The sequence below is a fragment of the Enhydra lutris genome, unplaced genomic scaffold, assembly GCF_002288905.1.
Source record: "Enhydra lutris kenyoni isolate GAN:26980312 unplaced genomic scaffold, ASM228890v2 scaffoldscaffold47, whole genome shotgun sequence".
Classification (NCBI taxonomy): domain Eukaryota; kingdom Metazoa; phylum Chordata; class Mammalia; order Carnivora; family Mustelidae; genus Enhydra; species Enhydra lutris.
The window spans coordinates 14,309,985-14,322,802 of NW_019154131.1; the positions used below are offsets into that span (position 1 = coordinate 14,309,985).

Sequence of the window (12,818 nt, forward strand, 5' to 3'; positions counted from 1 at the left end):
GTCATTTTCATTCACGATTTCAAGAAACAATGGAAGATAGATTCCCATATGGCAGTACTCTCACTAGTAATGCTTAAGAATTTTCATTTCTGTATATCCATTCCAGCATTTGATATTATCATTTTTCATTTTTTTGTATTCTAATGATATAAAGTGCTATCTTGTTTTTGTTTTAAGTTCTGTGAATATCAGTGAGTTTATCTCTTCATATTCTTGTTAATTATTCCAGCATTTTCTGTGAGTTGCTGGTTTATATTTTTACCTTGTCCATTTTTTTGTTAACTTTTTCTTGTTGATTGTTAAATCTTCTTGATATTTCCTTGAAAGCATTCATTTTGATGTCATTATCCATTAATTTTTCCATTATCCATTTAATTTTTGATGTAATTATCCATTAATTTTCCCCCTACGATTTGTGCTTGTAGTTTCCCATCTGTACGACATGAAGAATTTCTCCTGAAGTTTCTTTCGTTAGCTTTGTATTTTACCTCTGATATTTAGATCTTTAATCTACCTGGAATATACCTTTGTGTTTGTGTATGGTGGTAGGAATACAGCTTTCTTTTTCTCCATGTAAGTAGCCTGTTTCCTATCCTTTCTTCATTGATAGGTAGCATCACCTTTACCATAAATCACATTCCCATGTGCACCTCACCCTGCCTCTGTGTTCCCTGTTTTTTTGGTCAAGTCTATTTTTTATCACAGTTTTATCTGGTTGATAGGGTAAACTCCTCATCATGGACATTGTATTTATTTATTTATTTATTTTGCTGAGAGCAACTTTAGTTTCCCCCTCCCCCATCCCCAAATTCAGCTGGAGTTTTCATTGAGATTGCGGCGTTAGATGTATAGATTAATCTGGGGAAAAAGGACATTTTCAGCATTACTCTCTTATCTGTGAACATACCTCTATTTTTTAGATTGTCTATTATGTTCTTTTGTTTTAAATTATTCTCCATAGTCATATACTTCTTTGTTGAGTTAATTGTGTTTTGTAAGCTATTATGTTAAGTACCTTATTTTATATTTTCTGTGTAGGTATAAAGGAGCATTGTTGATTTTCCTCCCCAGTATGTCATTATAGAAAATTTCAAACTTGCAGCTTAAGTTTAAAGATTTTTCTTATGGTGAAACCCAGATACCCATCTCTCCATTTAAAATGTACCATTTGAAAACTGAATGCATACACTGTTGCAGATTTAACCCTTACTAAGATGTAGAACATTACCTCAGAGAGTTCTCGTCATGTCCTTTGCAAGGGCCAACCCTCACTTCATCCCCACCCAGAAAGAGGACAGAGATAAGATGAAACAAAATAATGGATAAAGGGGAAGAGGAAAGGACTTGAGACAAAATGGATATTTATGAGGGAGAGGCTACCATACACGAATATAGGTTAATACATGCTAAAATGCCATTGCTGCTCTATTTTTTTTTTATTATGTTCAGTTAGCCAACATGCAGTACATTAGTTTTTTGTTTTTTTTTTTTAAGATTTTATTTATTTATTTGACAGAGATCACAAGCAGGCAGAGAGGCAGGCAGAGAGAGAGGAGGAAGCAGGCTCTCTGCTGAGCAGAAAGCCCGATACGGGGCTCGATCCCAGGACTCTGAGATCATGACCTGAGCAGAAGGCAGCGGCTTAACCCACTGAGCCACCCAGGTGCCCCAGTACATTAGTTTTTGATGTAGTGTTCAGTGATTCATTAGTTGTGAATAACACCCAGTGCTCATCACAACATGTGCCCTCCTTAATACCCATCACCCAGCTACCTCATCTCCCACCCTCCTCCTCTCTGAAACCCTGTTTGCTTCTGGGAGTCCAGCGTCTCTCAGGGTTTGTCTCCCTCTCTCTTTTTTAACTCAGAAAATTAATGAAATGTTTTGCTTTCCATCTTCCTTCATAGCTTTCTTTAAAGAATCTTACACTGAATGGTAATGACTTTGAGAGCTTTTTCATTTGAAAAGTTTAGGACAAGGGGCACCTGGGTGGCTTAGTGGGTTAAGCCTCTGCCTTTGGCACAGGTGATGATCTCAGGGACCTGGGATCGAGCCCTGCATCCAGCTTCTTGCTCAGCAGGGAGCCTGCTTCCCCTTTCTGCCTGCCTCTCTGTCAAATAAATAAATAAAAGCTTTAAAAAAAAAAGTTTACGACAAGAGAGGATTGAGAATGATAGCACAGTGTGTGTGTGCACGTTTGGTATATGTTTGGAAGAGGCAATAGTTCTGTGGATTGTGTAAAATTTATGTGAATGCTTTATCATAAAGTAATAAATATGAAATTTAGAGGGTTCTAGGTGGTTTTATTTTTTTTTTGTAAAGATTGTATTTATTTATTTGACAGAGAGCTAGAGAGAGATTACAAGTAAGTAGAGAAGCAGGCTCTCTGCAGAGCAGGGAGCCTGATGTGGAGCTTGATCCCAGGACTCTGGGCAGCCGCTTAACCCACTGAGCCACCCAGGTGCCCCAGGGGTTCTAGGTTTTTATTTTATCTTATTTTTTAAAGACTTTATTTATTTGACACACACACACAGAAATCACATGTAGGCAGAGAGGCAGGCAGAGAGAGAGAGGGGAAAGCAGGCTCCCCGCTGAGCAGAGAGCCCGATATGGGGCTCGATCCCAGGACCCCGGGATCATGACCTGAGCCGAAGGGAGAGGCTTAACCCACTGAACCACCCAGGTGCCCCTATTTTATTTTTAAAGATTTTATTTATTTATTTGACAAACAGAGAACACAAGTAGGCAGAGTGGCAGGCAGAGAAAGAAAGAGAGGAGGAAGCAGGCTTTCCGCGGAGCAGAGAGCCCGATGTGGGGCTCGATCCCAGGACTCTGGGATCATGACCTGAGCCAAAGGCAGAGGCTTTAACCCACTGAGCCACCCAGGCATCCCTAGGGTTCTAGGTTTTTATTTTCTTTTTAATTTTTTAAAAGATTTTCTTTATTTGACACAGAGAGAGAGATCACAAGTAGGCAGAGAGGCAGGCAGAGAGAGAGAGGGGGAAGCAGGCTCTCTGCTGAGCAGAGAGCCCAACTTGGGGCTCAATCCCAGGACCCTGAGATCATGACCTGAGCCACAGGCAGAGGCTCAAACCACTGAGCCACCCAGCCGCCCCGGTTCTAGGTTTTTAAAGACATTTTTTTTTTCATTGCTCGTGTTTAGCTTTTTCCTGAAACCAAGTACCTCTGGTGACAGTTTACAAAGCGGCAGCATTCCATTGGCTAGTGAACCTTCAGAGCACAAACCTGTATCTAGTTCAGCAGAACCTGACTTGATCAACTTTATGGATTTCCCAAAGGAAAACCAGACCGTAACTGAAGAAACCACCTCTGCAATTGAATCAAGGTACCACAGGATACAGAGAAGTCTGCACTATAAATTGGGTACCCTTGTAAAAATTCCATCTTTAAAGATAACTTGATGCATATAGGCATAAGTTCTGGCATTTAAAAAATTCAGTCTTAACATTTTACTATGATGAATGAATGTGATGATAAACCATTTTTGAAATTAATGTTTTACAGTGTCCGTTTACAAAATGAACTTCATAAGAGTAAAAAGTATTTTTCCCTTTTAGTGTAGTCATTGCCAGTTTCCAGAGACATATTCTCTTTACTGTGAAATATACCTACTTCCTCTTAAATACTGATTGAATCAAATATTTATTGAAAGCATTATGCTAAGGACTAAAAATTAAAAAATTAAGATCTGGTCTCTATCCTTAGTGGATCATGGCCTGGTAGAGATTAAATACTTATCAAAGAATCTATAATACTTAGTTGCATAATTCTAGATGATTTTGTTTAGTAAAGATGAAATAATGTTTGAATAAAACAACTGAATGGGCACTTAGTCTTTTAAAAAGAGTATCTGTTACTACCCTTTGTCTTTTTCCCACCCTTCACCAGAGTCATCTACTCCATCCTGTTCTTCTGACTCCTTTAACAAAATGCTTGAAGAAAATGTAAATCTTATAAGGTGGTACTGATTCTTCTCCAGTACATTCAGTAGACTCAAAATTCGTTGTAGAAAATACTCTAGCTGGACAGGTTTAGATTGTGTTACAGCACAAACATAGCATTTTTTCATTTTTTTAAAGTGATGAAATAAAGAGAGCCAGTGGAGAAGTCCAAACTATGAAAATTTCACCTGCGCCTAATAGTTTTTCAAAGCGAAAGGTATCTTTGACTCGAAGTCACAGTGTTGGAGGTCCCTTGCAAAATATTGACTTTTCCCAGCGACCGTTTCATGGCATTTCAACAGTCAGTCTCCCAAACAGTCTGCAGGAAGTTGTGGTATGTAACAAGATGATAATTATCTGTGTATTCATGTAAGTATTTATTAGGGCAGCACATAATCCACAAGTGATAAGAATTTTTCATAAGCAGACTAAGAACTTCTTAAAATTTCAAGTATGTACAAAACTAAACAAAAGAGTGTAATGAATTCCTTTGACCTGCCATCTGGCTTCAGTAATTTTCACCTTAGGGTCATTGTTCTTTCATGTATACCTTTATTCACTTCTTTCCTAGATTATTCTGAAGCAAACTCCAAACATTATATATTCCATTTGTAAATATTTTAGTATACTACATAGTTCTTAAGAGTAATAAAAAAATGCAATGCCATTATACGACTAAAAAAAATACCAAATTATTCAATTTCTGTTCAAATTTCTTCTTTTTTTTTTTAAAGATTTTATTTATTTATTTGACAGACAGAGATCACAAGTAGGCAGAGAGAGAGGGGGAAGCAGGCTCCCCGCCGAGCAGAGAGCCCGACGCGGGGCTCGATCCCAGGACTCTGGGATCATGACCTGGGCCGAAGGCAGAGGCTTTAACCCACTGAGCCACCCAGGCGTCCCTCTGTTCAAATTTCTAATGATTTAAAAAAATGTCGAGTTTGTGTGTGCTTTGTAGTTTGAAGAACGATCAAATAATATCTGTGCATTATAGCTGATCTGGTTTTTAGTCTTTATAAATCTGTAGACCCTTTTTTTTGACCTTGGAACTTACTTGTTGATTACAACCCTGCTAATTATCTAGAAGCTTGATCAGAGTCAGGTTTTTCTTTTGTGGTTTATTTTTGTAAGACAATAGCAGTGGTGGGATGTCCCTCAATAGAAGATATGAACTTTCTTCCTGATGCTGATAGCTATTAATGCCCCAGTGCCCAGATCACATTACTTATTTCCAGCTATAAAGGGTAATAGTCTAATTGTCTTTATTATATGGGGTACATCTATAAAGAGAAACTTGCCCTTTGTTTTCTGTTTGCTTTTCCAAACACAGAGTTTACTTTGTAAAGGTAGGATGACTGATTTTTTTCCTTTTATTTACCAGTTTTCAAAAAAATTAGTTGGATTCCTAGCATTCTCCCAGGTAATCAATTAATTTGGAAGAATAGGATATCATTATGAACTCATTGATTTAAACATTTATGTTTACATCATTGCTATTGCTATCCTTACTAATACTTACCTTATCCCATCTTTGATCAGCTAGAAACCTCTACGAATTGGTGCCCTAGTCCCTTTGACACAATTCTAGTAGCCTTTTGTAAATTTTTTTAAAGCTTCCTTGCCTTTTTTTTTTTTTTAAGATTTTATTCATTTATTTGAGAGAAAATGAGAGAGAGAGAAAACACGAGAGTGGGGAGGGTCAGAGGGAGAAGCAGACTCCCCACTGAGCAGGGAGCCTGATGTGGGACTCGATCCAGGCCTCCAGGATCATGACCTGAGCCAAAGGCAGTTGCCCAACCACCTGAGCCACCCAGGCACCCGCTTCCTTGCTTTCTTATATGACAAGATGCTTCATGCTCATGTGATGTATCTCTTTCTCTAGACCTAGAATCAGCCATTTCTCTAAGAAACCCTGGGTCTTTTTAGAGGAAATGGTATTTGGAAACCTCAGCCTGGGCATTAAGGATACTCATTAATGAATTGGTCATAAGCATTTTATTCTGATACAGAGACTAAATTAGATTCTTTCTTCATTTGTTATTTGATTTGTAAGACTGCTCTTCAGTTTTTATTGCAATCAAATGTAAAAGCAAGCTTTTACAGGTAGATATAATTATAAAAGGAGTCATCAAATATTAACACAATCCATTTGTTTAGAGTTTTAGAAAGAAGATAAAGTCAGCTTTTCGGGGGGAAATCATAAAACATCTGGAATGTAGTATTTCTTAGAAAAATAGAGAAACTTTCAATGTTTAAAATAGGGCCTATTATATGGATTATCAATTTTCTTTTGTAATCTTTAAGTTCAGGGCATTTATGGTTAAGTATTTTTTTCCTTTTTTTAGGTTTTCATTAGAGTATATTACATGTAGCACTGGGTCTGAAATCACTGATTTTGAAAGGATAGATTAAGCATAATCTCACTGAGAAGTACTCTAAAACATACAGAATAGGTAATATTCACTTTTTACTGTATTTTTATTTTTTAAAGGATCCTTTAGGAAAAAGACCCAATCCTCCCCCTGTTTCTGTGCCGTACTTGAGTCCTCTAGTGCTTCGTAAGGAACTTGAATCTTTGCTAGAAAATGAAGGTGATCAAGTGATTCACACATCCTCTTTCATCAATCAACATCCGATCATTTTCTGGAACCTCGTTTGGTATTTCAGACGTTTGGACCTTCCTAGTAACTTGCCAGGACTCATCCTCACATCTGAACACTGTAATGGGGGTGTACAGGTAGGGTACTTACACATGCTTATACTACATTGTGGTTGGTTAGAATGAAGCATAACTTCAAGTAAGAGAGAATATACAACAGTGACTTAACAAGATGTAGGTTATTTCTCTCTCACATAAAAGTTTGGGTAGGTGGTCTTGGAATGGTATAATGTCAGGGACCTGAGATCCTTCTATCTTTTTGCTCAGCTGCGCATTACCTCTGTTTCTAAGTTCTATACCTGGTCCAGGATGGCTGCGCTGTTTCCAACTATCACATCCATGTTCTGGCCAGCAGTAAGGATAAAAATGGATGGAGAAGAAAGTATGTCTTCTTCCTCTGGGGATAGTTCCTGGAGTTGCATGTAACATTTAATCTATGTATCTGTTTGGCCTGAATTTAGTTATATGGTTATATCTAGTTGAAAGGGTGGCTGGGAAAGGTAGTTTTTATCCTGAACTATCAAATCTCCAGCTGAAATTTTCACAACAACTTTATTTTAAAGGTCTTCTCTTACCCATATTTTCAGATGATACAATTGAAGGTTAGACTAGTTAAATGGTTTCTGCAAGTTCACACAACTACTACGTGGTGGGGAGCCAAGACCACAGTCTGCCTGTCTGACTTTGTAGCCCCTACTGTCCTTGGGCTGGGGTGCCTGATCCAGGAGACACTGCACTTCCTGGAGTTCCTTCATTCTATGATACTGATTATTGAGAGACGCCCCAACATACACCAGGAGCACAACACAATCTTTGCTTAAAGCATTATACTGTCTTTTGACTCATTTAAGTTTAGCAGTCTGCACAATAAGATAGCAGAAACTAACCTTAAAATTTGTTGTAATGGTGACTAATCTTTCAGGTGGCCACTGTGCCAGCTACCAAGTTGTCTTTCCAGTCTGTGGAAGTAGGAATGAGAAACCTGCACTTGAGAAAAATAGGAATATTTATCATCAGATAACAAAGAAAATTAAAATTTTTGCTTATAATTTTAGGTCCAGAATTTTGAAAGAACTCATTTGTTTTATATAACCAAGCTTTGCTAAATCCACTGGTAATTATTATTACGCTTATGGTGACTAATACTCTTTACTGATTTCTTTTAGCTTCCCCTATCATCTCTGTCCCAGGATAGCAAACTTGTGTATATTCAGCTATTATGGGATAATATCAACCTTCATCAGGAACCGGGCGAACCTTTGTACGTCTCATGGAGGAATTTTAGTAAGTAAAACAGAATTAAAGACATAAAAGACTCAAACTATACAATCCATACAGTAGAATACTATATAGCAATAAAGAAGAACAGACAGCTGGGGTAAAAAATAAAATTAAGGAGGTAAGAGAAACAAATTATTCTGCTCTATTTTAAAAATTTTCATGCATTTTTAGTATCTCTTCAATGAAGAGTCTTTCCATTTTAGATCAAATTGATTTGCTCTTTTACTGACCCATTTAACTGTGTCAGGGAGTTGAAGAGTATTTTGTGATCTTTCTGTTAAATGCCAATTTTGGTTAAGTATTGGGAAGGTAAATTCTATATAGTGGAAGAGTAATTTGGATGTGTTGTTGGTATAGGATCATAATTTCAAATATATGGATACGAATCTCAAAGATTCTGGCCTCATTTTCAGTCTTACATTTAGAGCATATTTTTACAGGGCATTTAAAAAGGGATCATCCAGTATTCCAAAGTCCTTTGAGTCAATAAGACAGCACTGTACAGTAGATATGTGAGCATGGTATCAATAGGCAGTTCATGGAAGAAACATTACATGACATATTAGTTTGCTAGGGCTGCCATAACAGAATGCCATAGACTGGGTGGCTTAAACAACAGAAATTTGTTTCTCACAGTTTGGAGATTGGAAGTTAAAGATTAGAATGTCAGCAGGTTTTGCTCCTGTGGCCTCTCTCCTTGGCTTGCAGATGGCCTTTTCCCTGTGTGCACCTGCATCTCAGACTAGGCCCCTACCCTTACGACCTCATTTAACGTTAATTACTTCTTTAAAGACCCTGTCTTCAAATATAGTCAAATAGGGGGTTCGAGGTTCAACTTATGAATTTGGGGGAACATAATTCAGTTCATAACACAAACATGAAAAAATGCTCAGTCTCATTTAGTGAAATTCCAATTTCTTTTATTAAAAAAGGGAAAGTATTAACTTAGTTACATCAGGATGGCAAAAGACTTTAATTATTTTATCCAATTTTTTTGAGGATATGGAGGAAAGGAACACTCTGATACACTGTTAGACATGAAAATGATACAGTTCTAGAGAAGAATGTGGCCTATATTATCTGTACCCTTTAACTCAGAAAATACAGTAAGACATTTCTGTTCTGTAGAAATAGAGTATGGAAAGTTGTCTGCACAGTGATACTTACTGTATGATTATTTGTGATAATGAAAAACTTCACATAAATACTTAACAGGAGAATAATGAAATGTTGGCATGAGTCATTTGCATATGAGTGCCTGAATCAGATGTCATGTATCAAGTGGAGAAGGGGCAGGTTTTGGAACAGTATATGATCTTTTTAATTAAAACAGCCACCCAAAATATATGTTTTTAATATATACATATAAGAAGGTCTAAAACCACTATTAACAGTGGCTCCTCAGATGGGAAAGGGAACAGTTCACTTTTAAAAATCTATTACTGTTTTGCTATTATTACAATTTTCTTCCAGTTCTAAGTAAAAAAAAAATTTTTTCCCCTTGAAAATGCTGGTCACAAAATTATGGTTTAAATATATTACAAGCTGTTTTTGTCTTTTTGTTGTTTTAGTTCTGATATTTCTTTGTTTTTTTTTTAAAAGATTTTATTTATTTATTTGACAGAGATCACAAGTAGGCAGAGAGGCAGGCAGAGAGAGAGTGGGGAGCAGGCTCCCTGCTGAGCAGAGAGTCCGATGCGGGACTCTATCCCAGGACCCTGGAATCGTGACCTGAGCCGAAGGCAGAGGCTTTAACCCACTGAGCCACCCAGGCGCCCTGTGGTTTGTTTTTTTTTTAAACAGAAGGAGAATAACCTTGAAATTTATGCTAGAAAATAACGAATTAGGGGCACCTGGGTGGCTTAGTCAGTTGAACGTCCGACTCTTGATCTGAGCTTAGGTTTTGATCTCGTGGTCATGAGTTCAGGTTCCATGCTTGGTATGGAGCCTACTTGAAAAAAAAAATAGAGTTGCTATTTTTTTTTTAGAGATCTTATTTATTTGAGAGAGGGAGGGAGAGAGAGATCATGAGAGGGGAGAAGGTCAGAGGAATACGCAGACTCCCAGCAGAGCTGGGAGCCCAATTCAGGACCGGATCCTGGGACCCTGGGATCATGACCTGAACCAAAGGCAGTCGCTTAACCAACTGAACCACCCAGGCACCCAGAGTTGCTATTTCTTTAGTTACTTTCCTACCTCTCTTGAAACGCATAAGTGTTTCAAAATATTTTATAATTTGTGATGGGAATAAAATTTAGAGCTCCCAAGAATGGCCTGATTGGCTGCTATAAATGAAGAACTGACATGTAAATGACATTGAAAGACGCAAGAATTAAGTACTTGGGTGATAATTTCTGGAATGGTAGTGATTTCCAGTGATTTCTGGAAGAGGAGCTTCAGAGATCCACTTCCCAGCAAAGCAACCATAATTGGTTAAAAATAAATAAATAAATAAACAAACAAACATATATATATATATATATATATATATATATATATATATATTTTTTTTTTTTTTTTTTTAAAAGGAAGAAGGGAAGATGGCAGAGTACAAGGGTCCTGAGTTATTTTGTCCCACAGACAAACCAAGGCAACAGCTATATCTGTTGTACTAACTCTGAAAATGACCTGAAGACTGGCAAAATGTGTCTTCCAAATCTAGTTGAACAGGCCATATCAAAAGGGAGCAGAGGGGCAGTTGGGAACCAAACTCCCAGCACAACTAACCACAGATGGGAGGGGCATCACAAACATGGAGGAAGGAGGGAATCATAATCCCACTCCTGGCCTTGGGGACATGGACTGAGAAGACAAGTCCCTGTAACATCTGGCTCTGAAAATCCGCAGTGCTTAGCTGAGGAGCAAGAGGATTAACTAAAGAGCAAGAGGATGATAGGAAACCGTGTCCCTACCTTCAAAGAGCCAGAATGCTGGGTAACTCGCCGGGGACACAGCAGAGCAGCAGCAGTGCGGAACAAAGTGCCTAGGGTATCTGTGAAAGGGGATTTACTGGCTAATCTTAAGACAGGTACCAAAGGGGCAGGAATCTGCATATTTCTCCAGGAATGTGCTGCCAGCCACCTTTTTTTTTTTTCTTTTTTTGCCCTCCCCCAGCCTAGATAGCTAGACACTTGGGGGAGCCAGTATTGTCCCCATGTGCCTTATGATCACTGCATGCCCACCTGACATTTCCCATCCAACCCACCTGCCTCACCGGAGGCCCCTCCAAAGTAGCTCCTGCCTTGCCACTCCTGAAAGCAGCCCTGGCTGGGAAAGGTGTCCTTCCAAAGTGACTGCTGCCCTGAGGGGCAGGAGGTAAACAAGCCCACACACTAGCACGTCTGTAGTTCCTGCATTCCGGCCTATTAACTGGCTACACAGGCACTGCACCCAGCAGTGTGCCCACAGCTGTGGTTCAGGCTAATGGCAGACAGCGAGGCTGAGGGCCAGCCCCACACACTAGTGCATTCATGGCGGCTGCAGCTGGATCTCTCAGACCCTGCCTGGTGCACCTGCAATGTTAACTGCAGCCAGCTGGGCTGAGGGCCAGCCCCACTCGCCAGCATGCCCACAGCAGTCACAGCTCAGCCACAAGAGGACACACACAGCCCACAAAGGGAAAGCTCTTGGAGTACCTGGTTCTGGTGATGGGGTGGGGGGAATTGTGCTGTACGGCACCACAGGACCTCTTCTACACAAGGCCACTACTTTCAAGACACATAGATACAGCTGACTTACCTAATATAAAGAAACAAACAAACACAGAATCCGACAAAATGAAGAGACAGGAATATATCCCAAATGAAATATTTTTCCAACTCTAGGGAAAGACATAGACACCCAGGTCCAGCAAGCACGGAAAGCCCCTAAGTAGATGAACCCGTGTATGCGGAACACAACAAGGCACACAATTAAAATGGCAAAATTAAAGCTAGAGAATTTCAGAACAGCAAGAGAAAATCAAGCTGTTACATACAAAGGAAACCCCACAAGGCTGTCAGCTGATTTTTTTAAAAAGATTTTATTTATTTATTTATTTGTCAGAGAGAGAGAGAGACGGAGGGAGAACACAAGCAGGGAGAGCAGCAGGCAGAGGCAGAGAGAGAAGCGGGCTCCCCACTGAGCAAGGAGCCCAGTGTGGGACTTGATCCCAGGACTCTGGGATCATGACCTGAGCCGAAGGCAGCCGTTTAACCAACTGAGCCATCCAGGCGTCCCTGTCAGCTGATTTTTATTTTTTTAAGATTTTATTTATTTATTTGACTGAGAGAGATCACAAGTAGGCAGCGAGAGAGGGGGAAACAGGCTCTCTGCTGAGTAGAGAGCCTGATGTGGGGCTCGATCCCAGGACCCTGGGATCATGACCTGAGCCGAAGGAAGAGGCTTTAACCCACTGAGCCACCCAAGCGTGCCTGTCAGCTGATTTATCAACAGAAACTTAGCATGCCAAAAGGGAGGATCATGATATACTGAAAGTGGTTAAATGAAAAAACCTACAAAAAAGAATACTGGGCAAGGTTATCATTCAGAATTGAAGGAGAGAGAAAGAGTTTCCCAAAAAGAAAAGTTGAAGGAGTTCATCACCATTATATAAGCCTTAAAAGAAATATTTTTTTTATTTCTTTTTTTTTAATTTTATTTTACTTTTTATTTTTTATAAACATAGAATATGTTTTTATCCCTAGGGGTACAGTTCTGTGAATCGCCAGGTTTACACACTTCACAGCACTCACCATAGCACATACCCTCCCCAGTGTCCATAATACCCCCCCCTTCTCCCAGCCCCTCTCCCCCCAGCAACCCTCAGTTTGTTTTGTGAGATTAAGAGTCACTTATGGTTTGTCTCCCTCCCAATCCCATCTTGTTTCATTTATTCTTCTCCTACCCCCTTAAGCCCCCATGTTGCATCTCCACTT

General features: G+C 39.3%; 1 protein-coding gene across 4 annotated transcripts in view; it reads left to right on the top strand.

Moving 5' to 3' along the window:
* LOC111156566 (DENN domain containing 4C) overlaps positions 1-12,818 on the top strand; it is a 153,106-nt gene that overhangs the window by 121,672 nt on the left and 18,616 nt on the right. For all 4 annotated transcript variants that reach the window (XM_022517541.1, XM_022517544.1, XM_022517543.1 and 1 more), the window contains 4 exons: positions 3,164-3,346; positions 4,101-4,296; positions 6,454-6,699; positions 7,788-7,905. In XM_022517541.1, the coding sequence (XP_022373249.1) occupies positions 3,164-3,346; positions 4,101-4,296; positions 6,454-6,699; positions 7,788-7,905 (743 nt within the window). The remainder of the gene's footprint in view (positions 1-3,163; positions 3,347-4,100; positions 4,297-6,453; positions 6,700-7,787; positions 7,906-12,818) is intronic.